The sequence below is a fragment of the Pteropus medius genome, unplaced genomic scaffold (genome assembly GCF_902729225.1).
Source record: "Pteropus medius unplaced genomic scaffold, Ma_sr-lr_union100, whole genome shotgun sequence".
Classification (NCBI taxonomy): Eukaryota; Metazoa; Chordata; class Mammalia; order Chiroptera; family Pteropodidae; genus Pteropus; species Pteropus medius.
Genome location: NW_024344434.1, coordinates 816,923 through 838,519, shown reverse-complemented (window position 1 = coordinate 838,519; position 21,597 = coordinate 816,923). Strand labels below are relative to the sequence as shown.

The 21,597-nt window shown below is 35.3% G+C and overlaps 1 protein-coding gene across 6 annotated transcripts in view; it reads left to right on the top strand.

The window, feature by feature from the left end:
* Positions 1 to 21,597, top strand: part of PTPN4 (protein tyrosine phosphatase non-receptor type 4) — a 188,049-nt gene that overhangs the window by 22,696 nt on the left and 143,756 nt on the right. For all 6 annotated transcript variants that reach the window (XM_039872656.1, XM_039872652.1, XM_039872651.1 and 3 more), the window contains one exon: positions 2,916 to 3,070. In XM_039872656.1, the coding sequence (XP_039728590.1) occupies positions 2,933 to 3,070 (138 nt within the window). In that variant the 5' untranslated portion in view covers positions 2,916 to 2,932. The remainder of the gene's footprint in view (positions 1 to 2,915; positions 3,071 to 21,597) is intronic.

Sequence of the window (21,597 nt, the reverse complement as noted above, 5' to 3'; positions counted from 1 at the left end):
TTGTTCGTCTGAGAAAGTCTTTATTTCTCTCACTTTTGAAAGATAGTTTTGTAGGATACAGACTTCTAGATTGGTAGGGTTTTACTTTCAACATTTTAAGTATTTCACTCCACTCTTTTCTTGCTTGCATGGTTAAGAAGTGAGATATAATTCTTATATTTGTTCCTCTGTTGGTAAGGTGCTTTTTAACTCTGTCTTCTTTCCTCTGGCTTTTTCCTCTTTTTTTTTTTAATCTTCGATTTTCTGTTTTTTTAAAATACAGGCCTAGGTAGACATTTTTTGTTCGTGGGCTTTTTTTGTTTATTTTGGGTTGGGGCGAGTAGCATTTTTCCTTCTTGGTGTTCTCTGAGCTTCCTGGATCTTTGGTTTGATGTTTGGCATTTGGGGAAATCTCAGTCACTGTTGTTTCAAACATTTTTTTTTTCTTTGTTTTTTTTCTTCTGGTATTCTCATTACATGTATATCATACTTTTTGTAGTAGTCCCACAGTTTCGGGATATTCTGTTCTGTTTTTTCAATCTTTGCTCTCTTTGCTTTTCATTTTTTGAGGATTCTATTGGTATATTCTGTAGCTCAGAGATTCTTTCTCATACTTTCATGCACTAATAAGCCAGCCTATCAAAGACATTCTTCATATCTTTTGTGTTTTTTACCTGTAACATTTCTTTTTGGTTCATTCTTAGGATTTCTATCTCTATGCTTTCATTGCCTATCTGTTCTTACATGCTGTCTACTTTATCCATTAGATCCCTTAGCATATTAATCATAGTTATTTTAAATTCCCTGTCTGATAATTCCAACATCCTTTCCATGTCTGGTTCTGATACTTGCTCTGTCTCTTCATAGTGTGTTTTTTGCCTTTTGGTATACCTTGTAAATTTTTCTTGATAGGTAGGCATGATTTCCTGCTAAAAGAAACTGATGTAAATAGGCGCTTCTAATGTGGGGATAGAGGACGTGTTCTTTAGTGCTATGGTTAGCTCTGTGTTTTAGTGAACCTAAGCTTCTGGATTGTACACTTCACAAGTGTTTCTCAGTTTTTTTCTCTCCCCTTATGTGGGATAGGATAGTTAGAGTTACCTGGAGTTGAGTATTTTTCTCCTCCCACTGGAAGGCTAAATTCGGCTTGAGTTGGATATTTTCCTTGCGCCAGGTCAGTTAGGCACTGGTTAACTAATTTGTTTTGAAATTTAAAAAAAATATATATACATTAAAATTTTTTTATTTTACATTAGTTTTGTGTATACAGTACATTGGTTAGACATTTATATAGTTTATGAAGCAGTCCCCTTGATTACTCTAGCACCCATCTGGCTCTACACATAATGTAGATGTAGATGAGGGTAGGCCTTCTTGAGAAGAGATTGCTCTGGTATATTTCATAATGATCACCGCACCCAACTTGTGGGAAGCTCAAGCATGTTTTTCTCTGATATTTACTGTGAGAATCTGATTGAACTCCTGGAAGTAAATCTCACAATATTGTGGGAGCCCCTCCTATGACTGGGACAACTCACAGAATTGTCCACTCTGAGCCTCCAGCAATTGTCAGTTACAGTTCAGGTTTTCCTACTCATGCACTGGCTCCCATGGTAGTTTCTGCTTGTCAGTCTATACTCCAGTAAGCCGTGACTCTTCATAATTGCCTGTCTCTCCAGTCTTAAGGGCAGCGGTTTGCCCTGTGTCCTCTCTCTTTAATGGATCCAAGAAGAGTTGCTGATTTTCCTGTTTGTTCATGTTTTTACTTCTTAGGATGGAGTAGGGACTTTCAAGCTCATATCATATGGAACCAGAAACTCCCAATCACTGTCTTTTAATTGGTAAATCTTATTTGGCTAGTTCCCCTGTCAACGTGCTAAAGCTGATTCCCTCTATTCAATTTGCATACTTATGTAACATTGACTTTTACTTTTAGCTTTAGTCTTCTTGACATTAACAGTCAGTGGTGTCAACTGCAAGTATTGAATACCACCAATTTTAACCACTGTTTCTTTTTATTATTTTTTGCTTACTTATTCGTCTTACTACTTATTGCTTATTCATATTAAAACATTTTATATGCTTGTATTTTCTAGTGTAATTTATTTCCTTTATCCAATTATCTTTAAGAGGGAAGTTTTATGGATTTTAAACTTTGAATTCTTGAATGTCAAAATGTCTTTAGCTTTATTCTGCCACATGAATTCTAACTTTTGGGTATATAATTCTGTTTCAAATAACTTTCTTTCAGATTTCAAAACTACATCTTCATTGTCTTTAAATATCAAATGTTGCTCATATCAGTGCGATATCTGCTCTTCTATAGGCAGTATATTTTTCCCTCTAGTTACAAATTTGAGAAGCAAAGATCTGTAGCCTTAAGTTTTTGTTTTTGTTTTCTTAAGAATAATAAGAATAATCCTATTAGAATTAGTTTGTATTTGAAGATAATTAAAATGACGGTTATTATTATATTTAAAAACAAACTTCCATGTTTTCCCCAAACCTTAAGTTTTAACAAAGAGGGGGGCCTTCAGAGTTTAATAATCTTCATACCTATTGCCACTTTACGGTGTTTTTTTAATATTTGCATCAATGAATAATGTCCAACTTACTGAAGTAGCATATTCTTTCCTCTTTTTGGCTACTCCTAAATTTATATATTTTAAATTGGAATATGACTTTTTGAACAATTTATGTATTGTTTTCTCAATGAAACAGTTAAGAATAAAGCTTCCAGGTAGTTTATAATTTTAGTTTAAATGATTAACTGTATATGTAGTATCTTTTTTTATACCTGTAATTCTTATCTGGCTGTTTCAAAACTTTTAACTCTTTGTTCTTGCTAGTTGAAGAATACTTAGTAGAATTTTGTTTTGAACTACTTTGTATATTGAATTATTCTTTTACTTGGTGAACTTTTTTTTTCAACTTAGACCTTGTGCGGACAGTAATGACCTCACGTTTCCGATTGCCTGCTGGCAGAACCTACAATGTACGAGCATCAGAGTTGGCCCGAGACAGACAGCACACAGAAGTGGTTTGTAACATCCTTCTTCTGGATAACACTGTACAAGCTTTCAAAGTTAATGTAAGTATTTTATGTCTCTCTCTCTCTCTTTTGAAAATATTCTCATTATAAATATGAATTTACGTTATATTTTAAAACTAAAATTGTTTAGTTGTAGTAAAGTTTGAAACCCTTACTCAATGAAGAAAAGTCTTTGTAGTATGAGTTTGTAACTATCAAGTATAAGTTCCAGTTCAGATTGAGTCTTTTAAAAAGTTGACAAACCAGCAGTGCATTATGATTAATTAGTAGAACAGATCAATAATAATATATAGATGGTTTTTATAAATGTGCTTGAAGATACTTGAAAGGAATTTGTTCTTCTAAATAATTTATACATTTTCATTGTAATCTTACTTGTACTGTCTGAATATAACTTTTGCCAAACAAAGATAAATGATAGCCATGGTCTTATCCGAGTTTTGTCTGAAATATTCAAGAAATATCTGTTCATCTAATTTGTGTATAGCTTTATTTGCTCAACATTATTTGGTTCACCCATGTGTTATGTTAACAGTAGTTGTATAGTACTGTATCGTGCTATATAGTACTCTGTTATATATGAATATACCATAATTTACTTGTCCATTTATTTGTTGCCATTTACTTGTCCATTTACTGTTGGTGTATATTTGGATTGTTTCCACTTTGGGCTCTTATCAGTAATGTTGCTGGTACTTTCTTTTATTTAAAAAAATTCAGGCTTATAGAAAAGGTAAAGGAATTAATAATGAATATCCACACACCCTTTACCTAGATTGACCTGTTGTCAACATTTTGCACATTTGCTTTATTTTTATTTTTCTTTCTATGTGTTTTTTCTGAAATTTCTGAAAGTGCTACATTTCACCTGCCAGCACTTCAGCAGTGTAAGAATCTCATAAATTACCATAGTATCGTAGTATCACACCCCCAAATTTAATGTTATGAAAATAATAATATAAAATATATAGTCCATAGTCAAACTAGAATATGAGGAATTCCTTATTCCTCATTTTTACATCTCCAGAATAACACCTTCGTTCGTTTCTTGCTCTGTTCCCCGGGTACAGTAGTCCTCCCCTTATCCAGAATTTGCTTTCTTCAGTTTCAGTTACCTATGGTCAACTGTGGTCCAAAAATGTTAAATGGAAAATTCCAGAAATAAACAATTCATAAGTTTTCAATTGCATTCCATTCTGAGTAGTGGGATGAAGTCTCGCACCATCCTGCTCCATCTCACCTGTGATGTGAATCATTCCTTTGTCCAACATATCCACACTGTATATGCTACTCACCTCTTTGTCCCTTAGTAGCTGTGTCAGTAATCAGAGAGAGAGAGAGACTACATTCACATAACTTATTACAGTATATTGTTATAATTGTTCTATTTTATTGTTATTGTTGTTAATCTCTTACTGTGCCTAATTTATAAATTAAACTTTATCATAGGTGGTGTGCACAAATAGGAAAAAACATAGTATATATAGAGTTTGGTACTATCCATAGTTTCAGGCATTCACTGGGGCTCTTGGAACATATCCCTGCAGTTAAGGGAGGCTTGCTGTTTCTATACTTTGAAATCTTTAAGTAATATAAATTATTTATCTTCAAAAATCCTACCATTTGTGATAGCATGGATGGACCGAGGTATTAGGCTAAGTGAAGTAAGTTGGACAAAGACAAATACTGTATGATTTCATTCATGTGGAATCTAAAACAGCTGAACTTATAGAGACAGAATGTAGAATGGTAGCTGTCAGGGGTCTAGGGAGTAGAAGAAATGAAGAGATTTTGGTCAAAGGGTACAAACTTCCAGTTATAAGGTAAGTTCTGGGGATCTAATGTAGAGCATGGTGACTATAGTCAACAGTATTATACTATATTAGATACTTGAAAGATGCTAAGAGAATAAATATTAAATGTTCTCACCGTGCACATCAAAAAAGGTAATGATGCGAGTTGATAGATGTGCTAATGTTATTGTAATCATTTTACAATATATAGTTGACCCTTGAACAACACAGGTTTAAACTGCACAGGTCAGCTTACACATGGGTTTTTTCAAATATACTCTAGGCCCTTTGTAACCCCAGGTTTTGCATCTGCAGATTCAACCTATCGGGGATCAAAAACAGTATTTTCAGTCTGCAGATGCAGAGGGCTAATTGTATGCATTGTTCTATGACATTTTGTATTAAGAGACGAGCTGAGCATCTGTGGATTTTGGTGTCCGCGCAGGGTCCTGGAATCAGTCCCCTGCAGATACCGAGGGATGACTAAGTTTTGGGGGAGTCAGAAGTTACATGCAGATTTTTGATTGGATGAGGGGTAGTGCCCCTAACCCTTGCATTGTTCAAGGGTCAACTGTATATGTGTATCAAATCATCATGTTTTATACCTTAAACTTACACACTACTACATGTCATTTTCTTCAGAGAGTAAGAAATCTTTAGTTCTTACAATGATTGGCAGTAGGAAGGGGGAAGTGAGAGGAGTTATTCACAGAGGGTGCTGTTATTATATAGACTTGCTTTGATATCTGCCTTCACTGTTACTTTAGTGTGTTTTAAGCAAACATTTGTGTTCAGTCTGCTGCATTTAACCTTGGCCATGGATTGATTTTCAGTGTCTACCCTGAAGGAGAATTTACTATTTACAAAGATTTTTTGAATAAAATTAGATATTAAAATATGATCCATCATCTTTTTGCACTAAGGATGCGATAATTTGCCAAATTTTATAGTATTTGAAAATTCAAACATCATAGTATATGATAGATCTTTAAAGATTTTCTTCCTCTACTTTGAAATGTTTTTTTCCTAAACTATATCACTAGAAAACTATCAGTTAGATTTATAGTTGTGTAAAATTAAAGTTACAGTATTTCTTGGTTTATTCTTTAATTCTGTTGTGTTTTCATCAAGGAGGTATAGTTCGTTTGGTCTAATATATTTGTCATGCATAAATCTGTTCCTGATAATGACTTTTGCTTCTTTTGAAAGATTTCCTAGGCAATTATCTGATGATGAATTTGTAAGTCTTTATTTTGAAGACTTACTTGCTCTGTGGTTCTAATCAAGTTGCTCTACCTTTCTGTGTTTCAGATTCTTCATATGATAAGGGAGAATAATATCTGCCTTGCATAGGATGCTTAGAATTAAATGAGAATATTTCTGAAGTTACTGTTTGTGTCAGACTCATATATACATTTAGAAGGGTTGGTTCTTCTTTCCTCTATTGCTTGCAATCCAGTTGATCTGTTCTCTAGTTACAGAAATATTTTCTTAGAAGAATATTGTTATTGTTATTATTATTATTCCACAAAATAGCAGTCGTGCTAATTGCTTTATATGTATATATGATATTTTCACATATATACTCTTGTACATGCACTGTTTCCAAAACCCATTTTGTTTCCTGGCAGTAGTGCTTAAAAATACATAGTGGATCTTGAGATAATCATACTAAACAAAATAAGCCATACAGAAAAAGTTGAAAACCACATGATATCACTTACATGTGGGATATAAACCTAAAAGCAATAAACAAACAGGACAAACAGAGACTCATGGACATGGACAATAGACTAGTGGTTAGCAGAGAGGGGGCAGGGGAGGTAGATGGGGTCAAATATGTGGTGACGAAAATAAATCTAACTATGGGTGGTGAAAACACAATGCAATATATATATTACACACACACACACACACACACACACACACACACACACACACACGCCTTACCGTTGAATTGTATGCTTGAAACTTACTGGGTTTCGTTAACCAATATCACTATAATAAAAATGAACTGTAAATAAACAGTAACACATTTTAAAAAAATATACATACATGGAAAATGTAAATATGCCAATTTATTCTTTAAAAGTAAAGAGGAAGCAATTGTCAAGTATTACTTTTTTGAGAATTAGGTTTTTTGTTATCTTGGCAGTAGTACCATAAATTAAATAAAATTGTGGTTACTCATATTCTTCATTCAATGAGAAGTACTGAGTGTCAAGTATACATTCTGGAAAATTTTTCAGAAAATAGCTGTAAGCCATTAAATTTTAGGGAATATATTGAAATCTAGAAATATTCTGCAGCTTAGTCTCTCTACTCTAGAAAGTATATATAGATTTTTTTGTTTATTTAATAATATATGTTATGTAGAACAGTGCAGAAATCTTCAGTATACAGTTCAGTGATGTTTATATATGTATACATCTGTGGGACCACTACCAGATTAAGGCGTTGAATACTTTCCTCACCTAAAAGGATTCCCTTATGTTTCTGCATTTCTTACTTCATTTTATCTCCTTTATTAGCTTTTTTGGTTAAACTACTAATATCATGCTTATAGCGATTACCTTAAAAATTATAAAATGTGTCCTGACTTACAAAAAGCTACCTTTATTTAGTACTTATACCATGTTTCCCTCAAATAAAAAAGCCTTAAAGCAGTTTAAGTCCATTTACTTGCCTTCTACTATGCTATTGTTATGTATTTTTACCATCCCCTTCATTTGTTATAAACTCTACAAGACATTGTTGTTATTGCTTTAAACAATCAATAATCTATTATATTTACCTTTATATCTATATTTTCTGCAGCCGTTCATTTCTCGTATATCCGTGCTTCCATCTAGAGTCATTTCCCTTAATGCTAAGGAAATTCTTTTTTTATTCTTTGAAGTAGAGTCTGTTAGCAACACATTCTTTTAGCTTTTTGTTTGTCTGAAAATGTCTTTAGTTACTCTTCATGTTTTGGAGGATATTTTTGCTGGATATAGAATTCTATGTTGATTTTTTTTCTTTAGTAGTTTAAAGATGCTATTTCTTTGGCTTTCATAGTTTCTCTTGGGAAATAATTTTTCATTCTCAGTGTTTTTCTCCTGAAGGGCAAGAGATGTGTCCTTCCTCTATTTTTAAGATTGTTCTCTTTATTTTTGATTTTTAGTCACTTGTCTATAGTATTCCTCTGTGTGTGTGTGTGTGTGTGTGTGTGTGTGTGTGTGTGTGTGTGTGTGTGTGTGTGTGTAGCCTTCTTGGTATTCAGTAAGCTTCTTGAATCTGTAGGTTGTTTTTTTTGAAAACTTATCCTTTACTGATTCATATATTGCTTCTCATTTTCTCTTCTCTCCTGGACTCTAATTACATATATGTTAGACTGTTTTACTGCATGTTGATTCTAACATATGTCCTATTTTTTTGTTTGTTTATAATTTCTGTGCTTTGAATAGCTATTAATCTGTCTTAGTGTTAATTTTTTTTTGCTGTGCTTCTTAAACCCATCCAATGAGTTCCTATATTTCACATATTTTGCAGTTCTAGAATGTCTTTATGATCATTTTTATAGATTCTAATTTATGAAATACTTTATATTTTAATCCATTTTCTTTATTCTTTTGTTTTTAATATGTTAATTGTAGTTATTTTAAAGCCTTCGCATACTAAGACCAATGTGTATATCACTCTTGTCTATTTTTGTTGGTTGCTTTTGTCTCTTGATTATCAGTCACTTTCCCTGCTTCGCATATGTACTAATTTTGCACTGTATGATGGATACTGTGAGTGTAATGTAGAGTAGCAGATAGTATACTATGGCCCATATGCCAATTATTGTGTGGCCAAAGAACTATGTATAGTTTTTACATTTTTAAAGGTGTTTGTTTGTTTGTTTGTTTGTTTTTTAATGACTGTGCAATGTAGACTATGAATGGCCCTCAAAGCCCCAAAATATTTGCTTTCTGGCCCTTATAGACCCCTATTATAGAAGCTCTGGATTGTTATCTTCCTCTAAATAGTATTGAAATTTATTCTGGCAGACAGATAAACTGCCAGTGATCTCTTTGATCCTATGGAAGCTTAGTTATAGGTTTTGTTAAGGTATTTCAGCTTTGTTCTCATTCCTGGAGAATGGATTGTCTAGGGTCTCAAATGCCTGGAGTATTCCTCAAGGTCTCTGTCCTCTGATCAAGCCTGAATTTTATGTCTTCTGAACTGTGTAAGTTGTGAAATCTTTGTTTTTAGCCTGCAGCCTCCCAACAGTTATTCTCTCCTAGGCTTCTAGGAGTCTAACCTTGTGCATGCATAGCCTAGGAGGCATATGAGGACCAGAGGGGGATTTTTATGCAGATTTTTATAGTTTTTTCTCTTTGACTCTTTCTTCTCTAATAACCTCCCTTCAAAACCCAGCCACCTTAGCAGCCCCAAACATTAATTTTAATTGTCTCATCCTAGTAAGATTACCACTCTCTGCTTGGGCTCTGTTTCTCTATACCATTGTTTTCTCTCAAGGAGAAAGCCAGTGTGAATGTTTTTGTTGTTACTGTTTTGGGGTTTTTGTTGTTATTGTTGTTATTGTTCTTGGTTTTGTTTTGTTTGTTTGTTTTGGTATATTTGGTTCGGCTTTTATAGATTTTTATAGCAGGAGGTTATTCCAACATTAGCTATTCCATCATGCCAAGAACTGAAAATTCTGGTTGTTTTAAAATGTGAAAGTATGTCTTGTTATATAGTTGTAGATTTTGATCGGAAACATTTAACATATTGTTTTCTGTGTTCTTTGATTCATTGTACAGTTGAGCCAAATAGCTGAACCAAATAGAAGGATTCAGAACTTAGTTAATAATGGTAAATGTATGAATATTCTAAAATCAGATTAGTCTGAGATATACCGGTTTGATGAGGGGGATAAAATGGCACTTGCTTTCCAAAGATGAGGCCCTATACAGGTGGGCCATTGGGTTTGTTATTTTAGAAGGTTTTGACTTATAAGTAGTCATCTGTAACATTTAAGAAGCGCCTTAACCCTAGTTGAGCTGGGCTTAGTTCTTATCAGAAACTTCCCTTGGCTGATAATTCTCAACACTTAATTATTTAACAATTTTGAGTTTGTTGCTTATATATTGAGCGTCTTAAAAACAATTCATAAATATTTTAGTCCACACTGTTTATGTCTTAACTACTGTATTCGCTGTGTGCATGGAACACAGGATTGGTAATATATTACCCTATGACTTATTTTATAAGCTTTGAGGGAATAATCTTTTAAGTATTTTTACCATCATGCTGTGGTTTTTTTTTTGTTTTTTTTTGTTTTGTTTTTTTTTTTTGTGCTATACAAAAAAAGGCTTTCTGTCTAGGCCACTGATTTCCATGATTAATCTGATAAAACCAGGTGGTTAGCTTGGGGCCTACTTTCTCTGTCTGCTCTCTGTATCTCTCTTGAAGGTGTATAGCATGCCCTTCTCAGATAGGTGTGTCCTGTTCTCCTTTTCCCTCCTAGAACTTGCAAACAAGCTTTCAGTATTTTTTGGAAAAGTGTTGGTGACCATGGAAAGAGATATAGTTGTAATCACATAAGTAAGCTACCTGACTCATTTTCTGATGCCCCACTGCTTGCCTGTTCCCCGCCCCTCGGTAATCAATCCTGTTCTGAGTCCCCTATGGACCCAAGAATAATCAGAGGAATTCCTGGTGCCCAATGTGACTCTCTGCCCAGAGGCTGATTTTGGTGTTGCCGATTGGACTCTGCTGATCACTACAGTGTAGAAAAGAAATTGCTTCTCATCTTCGTACTCACTTAGAATGTTATTCTTAAGTCAAATTAGATAGTTAAGTATCTATATATTAGAAATTTGGTTTTGTGTTAAAGGTAACGTCCAGTTAGCCTTATTTAACATTTTCAATAATAAGACAAAATAATTATACTTCCAAAAGTTTAAAATGAAACAACCTGGGACTTAAGTATGTACATGCATTACATGTACAAATACAGAAATTCTTTTCTCCTGTTGGGAATTCAGTATAGTAATATGTCTTCCTCTTAAATATTTTCCCTAGTAACTGATTTTATGACTCTTTTATCCTTTTGGTTTCTACACATAATTTTTAATGTAACAGTTTGTTTAGTTTCCACAAAGAAAAGCAACAGCTGTAATATATGAGGGATTAGTAATACTGTTATGACATTTTTCTGAATATGTAGACATTTCCTTTTGATGCTTTCTTTGATTTGTTTATAATAAACTTCAGAGCTTATAGTTTTTGCTATTTCTTTCGCAGCTATTTAATTTTTTCCCACATTCCAGAAATCTGGAGGTACATAGGCACTTAATACATTGAATAGGTGTTTAATTTTAGTACGTAGTTAACTTGCAACTTTGGATTTACCATATGTTCTTTGATATTGCTTAACTTTGAATTTAATATAAGATGACTTTCATTTTCCTTCATCAAGAATGACTCGGGTGGCAGCTGTGCTAGTTCTGCAAAGAACTACATAGATCTGGTCCTGGATTTTAGGTATTCAGACTATTGCAGACAGATCATTTGAGCATATAGTGATATCAAAATTAAGACCAAATGTTCTATAAATAATTGATAAGGGAATCATTGTAATGTTAGGGAGACAGCATAATATAGTGTAAAGTGCGTGGGCTTTGGAATCTGAAAGGCTAGAGTTGTGTTCTTGACCTAGTTTAATGTGTGCTCTGTGGCATCATTTCACTTACTTGACCTTCATATATAACTAACATAATTAAATATAATATATACTTTATATATAACATATAAAGTAGAAATAAGATCATCTATTACATTAGAGTTATCAGGATTGAATGAACATAAAGCACTCAATAGGAATTCTAGTAGATGCTTTAGAAATGTAGTATTCCTTCTTGCTCTTTTTCTATATCGTCTTTCCTCTTCTATATATCTCTTTACTTACCCAGAGTTAGCCAAAGCTCAACATTTAGTGGGCTCAGTATACACCATACTACCCTCACTTCTGACACCAGTTGCAAGCTTGGGATGTGCTTAAAACCATCCTAAGTTTTGGGGATATTAGTACTCAGGGAACTCATTGAAAGTTCACAGTTACAGTTTATTACAGGGAAGCGATACAGATTAAAATTAGCCAAGAGAAGAGATGCATTCGGCAGAGTCCAGAAGGAGTCTAAACAGAGCTTCTAGTCCTCTTCCCATGGAGTCATGGATGACGTTATCTCCTCTTGGCCATCACGTCTGATAATATGCACAGAGTATTTCAAAAGAGGAAAGCTTCCCCAAGCTTTGATGTCCAAATTTTTGACTGGGACTCAATCACATACTCCCTTTGTGACTTACCTAATCTTTATAGCCTCTCCCAGAGGTCAGGACAAATGTTCTTAGTCTCCAATTCCTGCTGAGGTCAGAACTGATGTGATGTGGCCTAAAGCCTGTATCATAAATTATGTTGTTAAGCTGTCCAGTGACCAAAGCCCCCAGGCAAACAAAGACACTCCCATTAATAGGGCATTTCAGGGGCCTAGAGATCACCTCCCAGTAGCTGAGGGCAAAGGCCAGACCTCTCTTTTGAAAAGATTATTTCTTCAGTACTCATTAGTGCTACATTTTTGTAGTGGCTGATTAAATTACTCATAATTAATGTTTTGTGTTTTCTTTCCTATCTTTTTTTTTTTTTATTATGATGACACTGATTAACAAAATCCAGTAGTAAGTTTTAGGTGTACACTTCAACAATAAGGCATATATATATACATTGCATTGTGTGTTCACTGCCCATAATTAGATTTCCTTCTGTCACCACATATTTGACCTCTTTTACTCCATCTACCTTCCCCACTCCCTTTTCCCCCTCCTCCTTTCTGGTAACCACTAGTCTATTGTCCATATCCATAAGTCTCTGTTTGTCCTGTTTGTTTAGCGCTTTTAGGTTTATATGCCACATATAAGTGACATCATGTGCTTTTCGACTTTTTCTGTCTGGCTTATTTTGCTTAGCATGATTATCTCGAGGTCCATCCATATTGTCGCAAATGGCAGTATTTCATCTCTTCTTATAGTAATATTCCATTGTCTTTATATACCACATCTTCTTTATCCAGTCATCTACTGTAGGGCACTTCGATTGCTTCCATATCCTAGCCACTGCTCCATGAATAAAGTTGATATGAACATCAGTGTGCATATATCTTTTTGCATAAATATTTTCAAGTTTTTTGAGGTAAATATCCAGTAAAGAGACTATTGGATCATATGGTAGATCAATTCTTAGTTTCTTGAGGAACCTCCATACTATTTTCTATAGTGGCTGTACCAATTTGCAGTCCCACCAGCAGTGTATGGGGGTTCCTTTTTCTCCACGTCCTCTCCAGGATTTATTGCTAGTCCTGTTGATTACAGCTATTCTAAAAGGTGTGAGGGTATCTCATTGTGGTTTTCATTTGCATATCCCTGATAGCTAGCGATGTTGAGCATCTGTTCATATGCTTGTTGGCCATTTGTCATCTTCTTAAGAGAAGTGTCTGTTCAGGTCCTCTGCCTATTTTTTGACTGGATCATTTGCTTTTTTGTTGTTATTGAGTTATATGAGTTCTTTGTATATTTTGGATATTAGGCACTTATTGGAGGCGTTGTTTGCAAATTATTTCCTTACTCAGATGATTGTCTCTTTGCCTTGTTGATGGTGGCTTCTTTTGCTGTGCAGAAGCATTTTAGTTTGATACAGTTTTATTCATATATTTTTGCTTTTACTTCCCTTGCATTGAAGGTCAAATTCATAAAATTCTCTTTAAGTCTAAGGTTCATGAGTTTAGTTCCTATGTTTTCTTCTATGACTTTTATCGTTTCAGGTCTTATATTCAGGTTCTTAATCCATTTGAAGTTAATTTTGGTGTACGGTGATAGACCAACAGTCTGGTTTCATTCTTTTGCATATGGCTTTCCAGGTTTCCCAGCACCATTTATTGAAGAGGCTTTCCTTTCTCCACTGTATGTTTTTAGCTTTTTTGTCGAAAATTATTTGCCCATATAAATATGGGTTTACTTTGGACTCTCGATTCCACTGGTCCGTGTGTCTGTTTTGCTGCCAGTACCATGCCATTTTGATTACTATTGCTTTGTAGTATAATTCGAAGTCAGGCAGAGTGATGCCTCCAGCCTCGTTCATTTTTCTCAGGATGGCTTCGGCACTTCGGGGTCTTTTGTGCTTTCATATAAATCTGATTATTATTTTTTTCTATTTCTTTAAAAAAAACTAATGGGATTTTGATGTGGGTTGCATTAAATCTGTATAATGCTTTAGGTAATATGGTCATTTTAACTATGTTGATTCTTCCAATCCAAGAACACAGAATCTCTTTCCATTTCTTTGTATCTTCTTTAATTTCTTTTAATAGGGTCTTATAGTTTTCATTATATAGGTCCTTCACATGTTTTGTTAGATTTATTCCTAGGTATTTTTGTTGTTGTTGTTGCAATTGCAAAAGGAATTATTTTTTCCACTTCTTTTTCTGACACTTCATTATTAGAGTATAGGAACGATATGGATTTTTGAAAGTTGATTTTGTATCCAGAAACGTTACTGTATTTGCTTATTGTTTCTAGTAGTGTTCTTGTGGAATCTTGAGGGTTTTCTATATAGGGAATCATGTCATCCGCAATTAGTGACAGTTTGATTTTTTTTGTTTCCTATTTGGATGCCTTTTATATCTTTCTCTTGTCTGATTGTACTCACTAAGACCTCCAATGTTATATTGAATAACAGTGACGGTAGTGGACAGCCTTGCCTTGTTCCTGATCTTAGAGGGAAAGTTTTTAATTTTTCACCATTAAGTATAATATTGGCTGAGGGTTTGTCATATGTGGCCTTTATTATGTTAAAGGTACTTTCTATACGATTTTGTGAAGTATTTTGATCATAAATGGGTGTTGTATTTTGTCGAAGGCTTTTTTTACGTCTATTGATATGATCATATGATTCTTATTTTTTAATTCGTTTATGTGGTGTAACATTAATCGATTTGCATATGTTGAACCATCCACGTGTCCCTGGGATGAAGCTCACATGATCGTGGTGTGTAATCTTTTTAATATGTTGCTGTATTTGTTTCACTAGTATCTTACTTAGGATTTTTGCATGTGTGTCATGAGGGATATCAGTCTGCAGTTTTCTTTTTTATGTTATCTTTATTAGGTTTTGATATGAGGGTAATACTGGCATCATAAATGAGTTGGGAAGTATTGCCGCCTCTTTGATTTTTTGGAAGAGTTTGAGGAGAATAGGTATTAAATCTTTGAATGTTTGGTAGAATTCACTGGTGAAGCCATCTGGTCCTGGACTTTTGCTTTTTGGTAGGTTTTTGATGATTGTTTCAATTTTCATACCGCTGATCTAATTAGATTTTCCAGTTCTTCTTGATTAAGCCTAGGAAGGTTGTCTTGGTGAAGGCCTTTTTGGATTGAGATAATTGGGTGTTCTGTTGACTTCTTGAATTCCAAGCTCCAGCTCATTCCTTAGATTTGGGAAATTCTCATCAACTATTTGTCTGAAAATACTTTCTAATCCTTGCTCCTTTTCCTCTCCTTCGAGAATGCCCATTATTTGTATGTTTCCTTTCCTGATAGTATCAGCTAGTTATTGTATTTCTCTTTCATTCTTTTTCATTCTTTGGTTTCTATCTTCCTTCTGATTTATTTCTAAATTTCTGTCTTCAATATCACTGATCCTGTCCTCATTTGGTCAGCTCTATTTCCCAAGCTTGCTATTTCATTTTTCATCTCTTTCAGTGTGTTCTTTATCTCCAGAAGTTCTGTTTCTTTTTTATAGTGTCAGTCTCCTTGCTAAAAAGCTCATTCACTTTATCTAGTTTTCTTTTCAATTCCTGGAATTGTTGATATGAATTATTTTGGATCTTATTGAATTTTTTCAGAAGTACCATCCTGAATTCTCTGTCATTTAAGTCTCATGTTTCCATGTCTTTAAGCTTATTTTTTGGAGATTTTTCTCTTTCTTTCTGAGATGCCTTGTCACCTTGGTTGTTCATGGTGTTTAATGGACTATTTCTCTGCCTAGGCATTAATGGAAGTGTTTTCTGCTCTTTATCCTGTCACTAAGATGGCGTTTTTCTTTTGGTTTCCAGTAGATGGCGTCTAAACCTCTTGGATCCTTGCTTTATATAAAGTTTTATAATGCCTTTCTTTTTCTTAAGAATGTTAAATCACGCTCGCTACCCTCAGTCTCAGTCCCTGTTAATATTAGCAACTGTTTTGGTAGCATTTACTCAGATTTCCCTGGGGCTCTACGGGTTAGATTTTGGAGGAAATGGGGGGAGTGGCCCTCTGGTTTGGTGGGTGGGGACTGGGGCTCAGCCTCACATTTTGTAACGCACCTGGTAATAGTCAACTGTTGCTTCTTTGCCATTCCCACGTCTCTGCTTTCTGCCCTGATGCCTGAGCACTGCTGACAGATGCATGGAGCTCACAGCTTTCCCAGGTAGTGCTGTTTCTTTGTTTCTCCCAGTCTACCGCCAGACTCCTGGGGTTCTGACCCTGGTAGCTCTTATTAGCAGATCTGATGCTCAGACATGCTGGTGTGCATGTTGGGTGTTTTTTGTTGAATTTTAGATGTTCAGCTTATTGTTGTTTCAAGGGGAGAAATCTAGGAATATCTCTCACTCTGCCATGTTTCTGATGTCTTCATCATTAATATTTTGGTCGTTAATTTTTATCTAAATAGCAACACAATTTTAAATAATTTTTTAATAATTTTTATTTTTTAATTATAGTTGACATACAATATTATATTAGTTTCAGGTATACAACAGAAAGATTAGACGTTTATATAACTTACAAAGTAATCATTTGAATAAATCTAGTATTCATCTGATACCATCTATATCACTGACTATATAATGGTCAATATAGTCAATATTATTGGCTATATTCCCTATGCTATACTTTACATCCCCATGACTGATTTTGTAACTAGCCATTTATACATCTTAATTTCTTCCCCTTTTTCACCCATTCCCCCAAACCTCCTCCCATCTAGCAACAATTAAAATGTTCTCTATATCTATGACTTTGTTTCTGTTTCATTTGTTTATTTTGTCCTTTAGACACCACATATAAGTGAAATTATGTCATCTGTTCCTCTGTCTGAGTTACTCCCCTCAGCATAATACACTCTAGGTGCATCTGTTATTGCAGATGGCAAAATTTCATTCTTTTTTGTGCCTGAGTAATAATTCGTTATACACACACGCACACACGCACACACGCACACATACATACACTACCTCTTTTTTTTATCCATGCATCCATTGATGTTCACCCAGTTTCCCTCCATATCTTGCCTATTGTAAATAATGCTGCAGTGGACATATTGATGCACATGTCCCTTTGAAGTAGTTTTTTGGGTTTCTACAGATAAATATACAGAAGTGGGATTATCAGGTCCCTCTTTGTATCGTGTTATAGCCTTTTTTTTTAAAGTCTATTTTGTCTGGTAAGTATTGCTACACCAGCTTTTATCTTTTGTTTCCATTTTCATGAAATATCTTTTTTCATCCCTTTACTTTAGTCTGTGTGTCTTTCAATCTGAAGTGAGTCTCCTGTAGTCAGCCTATGTAAGGTTTTTGTTTTCTTGTCGGTTTAGCCACCCATGTCTTTTGATTGGAGCATTTGGTCCATTTACATTTAAGGTAATCGTTGATAGATATATAGTTATTGTCATTTTATTATTCATATTTTTTTCTTTTTTCTTCTTAAAGAAGTCCCTTTAACATTTCTTGTAATACTGGTTTGGTGGTGATCAGAATTTCTTTAGCTTTTTCTTGTCAGGGAAGCTCTTTTACCTGTCCTTCAATTCTAAATGATAGCTTGGCTGCATAGAGTCATTTTCATTATAGGTCCTTGTTTTTCATCAGTTTGAATATTGTGTTCGTACACTTGATAGTGTCTCAGAGGGTCCTTAAAGTATTCTCATTTTTTTTTTTTCTCTTTTGCTGTCCTGATTGGGGTTTTCTGCTACCTTATCATTCGAATTGTTAATTCGATTCTCTGCTTCATCTAATCTACTGTTGATTCCCTCTAACGTATTCTTCATTTCAGTCATTACATTCTTCATTTCAGATGGGTTCTTTTTAATATTTTCTGTCTCCATTTTTATGTTTCCTGTCTCTTCGTTGAAGTTCTCACTGAGATCATTGAGTATCCTAATAATCAGTGTCTTGAACTCTGCATCTGGTAGATTGCTTGTTTCCATTTTGTATAGTTCTTCCGGAGCTTTGTTTTGTTCTTTCATTTGAGACATATTTCTTTACCTCCCAATTTTGCCTACCTCCCTGTGTTCGTTTGTATGTATTAGGTAGAGCTGCAACATCTCCTGGTCTTGATAGAGTAGCCTTATGTAGTAGGTGTGCATTAGGCCCCAGTGGTACTGTCTTCCTGGTCACTTGATATGGGTGCTCCAGGTGGATCCCTTGTGTGGGTTGTGTATGCCCTGTTATAGTTGAGCCTTGGTTGCTATTTGCATGTCAGTGGGAGCGATTAACCCTCAGGCTGTTTGGTGGTGAGGACTGGCTGTGACTGCAGTGGAGTAGCTGCTGTGCAGGGACTGAACCTATATAGCAGGATTTGCTTTAGCATGGCTTTGGTGCCTGCTGAGTCTGCTCTTTGGGTATCTTTTGTGGAGGCAGTCTGATAGGATCTTGGTGTGGTCTGAAGCCGGCCACCAGGTGTGTTCGTTCTGGGGTCACTTGGGAGTGACTCTGTTGCACTCCAAGGTCAGCTATTGCCTGTACCTTGCATGGGGCCACTTTATACCTGCTTTTTACAGTATATTTTGAGTTCATATTTTACCACCTCAAATAAACCTGAGCATTTAAATGCTTATAGTTCCCTTTTCTGGTTATGATTATCATGTTTTATTTTTATATAAAATGAAATCTCTAAGACGTGTTATAAGTTTTGCTTTCAACAGTAGTGCATATTTCATGTAATTTAGCAGAATAGTGTATTACATTTTCCTATATATTTATCATTCTTTTTGTTTAAAGTTCCAGATTTCCTTTTTCTATCATTTCCATTCAGCGAAGAACTTCTTTAGCATTTCTTTCTTTTTTTTAATTATTATTTTTTAAATTTAGTTTCAAGTATATAGTACATTGGTTAGGTATCTATATAGTTCATAAAACGATCCACCCAATTGTACCCTCCCTCCCCTGGCCCTCTACCTAGCCAACATATTGATGCTAACTGCATTCCCTATGCCGTGCTCCCCATCCCTGTGACCATCCATCAGCTACTAATTTGTACTTCTTTAACCCTTCACCCCATTCTCTCAGTCCCTCAAACCCCTCTCCCCTCTGTCTGACACCAAATTGTCCACTATATTTGTAAGTCTGGTTTTGATAAGTTTGTTCTTTTCGTTTCTTAGATTTCACATATAAGTGAAATCATATAATGTTTATCTTTCTCTGTCTGCCTTAAATACCTTCTAAGTCCATCAAAGCAATATCTTTTTCTGTCCCCTTCCTTTTCATACATAGGGGTCTTGTTTGCTTATCCTTTCAGCCACTCTGTCTTTTGGTTGGAACACTTAATTCTTTTCCATTTAAGGTACTTATTGATAGGAATGTAGTTGTTATCATTCTTTATTCCTGTTTTTGATACATGTTTTTTCTTTTTAAAGAAGCCCCTCCAACATTTCCTGTAATTCTAGCCTGGTGGTGATAAATTTCTTTAGCTTATTTTTGTCTAGGAAGCTCTTTGTCTGTCCTTCAACTCTAAATGATAGCGTTGCTGGATAAATTATTCTTGATTGTATATCCTGGGTCTTCATCCTGTTGAATATTTTTTGCCAAGCCCTTCTGTCCTGCATAGTTTCTTTTGAGAAATCAGCTGCCAGTCTTATGGGTGTTCCCTTATATGTAATTATCTGTTTTTCTCTTGCTGCTTTTAATATTGTTTCTTTGTATTTAACCTTTGGCATTTTAATTATGATGTGTCTTGGTGTGAGCCTCTTTGGATCCCTGATTTTTGGAATTATCTGAGCTTCCTCGGGTTTTATGTCCATATCCTTCACCAGGTTAGGGAAGTTTTCCATCATTTTTTCTTCAAACAGCTGTTCAACATCTTGATTTTCTTCAAGTACGCTGATCAGACGAATATTTGGAGCCTTAATAGTGTCCCATATCCTCCTTAAATTATTTGTATAGTCTTAGCATCTTTTTTCTTGACATTCTGATTGTCCTGATTGGCTTTCCTGTCTTCTAGATAGGGCATCTGATTCTCTTCTTTATTCACTTTGTTTATTCCTTTTTTATTCAATTTATTATACTTCTCACCTCAGATGATGTGTCCTTCATTTCAGACTGGTTCTCTTTTATAATTTCCATTTCCATTTTTATGTTTTTTATCTCTTTGTTGAAGTTCTCACTGAATTTATCTACATGTCTCAAAAGTTCATTGAGCATCTTTATAACCAGTGTTTTGAACTCTGTATCTGTTTAATTACTTGACTCCATTATATCTGGATCTCTGTTCTGTTCTCTCATATGGTTTCTGCTTGTCTTACCATTTTGGCTACCTTTCCATGTCTGTTCCCATGTACTAATAAGCAAAGCTCTTAAGTCTCCCGGTCTTACTAGTTTGGATTTGTGAAGTAGATGTCCAGTGGCACAGTCCTGAGAGGGGTTCAGCTGCAGGCCAAATTTAGCCCAAGCCTCTGCCCCTCTGGGGCCACCTTTTAAGATTTAGCAAGCAATCTACAGATGTTGTGCTTATAGATGCTTTAAGAGGCCACACCAGAAACCGAGGGTGCCTCCGGTGTGAGTCTCAGCAGGGAGCACCTGACTTGCTGAGGATACACCTGGATGTGGTTTGGGTGGGGCCGCGATTTGGGGGAGGGGGAGTTTCAGGGAATCCTCTGGTCGGAGCGACCTCTGTTATCCAGTTTGATGAAGTTGCAGCTATGGCTGTGCTGTGTCCAGCACACTGATATTGGGGGAGGGCTCAACAGGGAACAGTGGACACCACGAACAATTCTACACAGAGCCAAGTCTTGCCTTGGCCCTCACTCCGACAGTGTCTCCCGGTAAGTCCCTGGTGCCTCCTGCGTGCAGCCGAATAGGCACTGGTGCTCAGAGTGAGCAGGCCCGTCACCAGGAAAATCTGCTCGCGGATGTGGCCCCTTTAAGAGGCTTCTACAGCTGCCGCAGCCTCCGTCTTAGCCGCTTGAGACCCAGCAGCCCCGTGTCCTCGCCCCGTCCTACCTTTTGCCCTTGCAGGGTGTTTTCTTGGACTTTTCCCTAGTTGTATGGCTTGTTCATCTAGATCCCAGGTGATTTTTCCTTGCTGCTGCTCCTTGTTTCCGTCACAACTTTGATTTGGTTGCCAGAGGGATAAACAGAGCCTCTATCACCTACACCATTTTTTTTCCTGTCTCTTTAGCATTTCTTTTAGAGCAAGTCTTCTGGCAATAAGTTCTCTTAATTTTCCTTTATGTGAGAATGTTTTGAGTTGCCTTTATATCTGAAGGATTTTTTTCAATGGAATTCTGGGCTAATAGGGTTTTTTTTTCTTTCAGTACTTAAAATATATTTTGACTCTCATAGTTTTAGATTTAAATTCTGCAATCATCCAGATAATTGTTTCCCTATATGTTATGTGTTGTTTTTTTCCGTCCTCTAAGATTTTAAAGAATTTGTTTTTAGTTTTTAGCAGTTTGATTTTGATGGTTCTGGGCATGGTTTTATTTAGCTGAAGTTTTAAAATCTT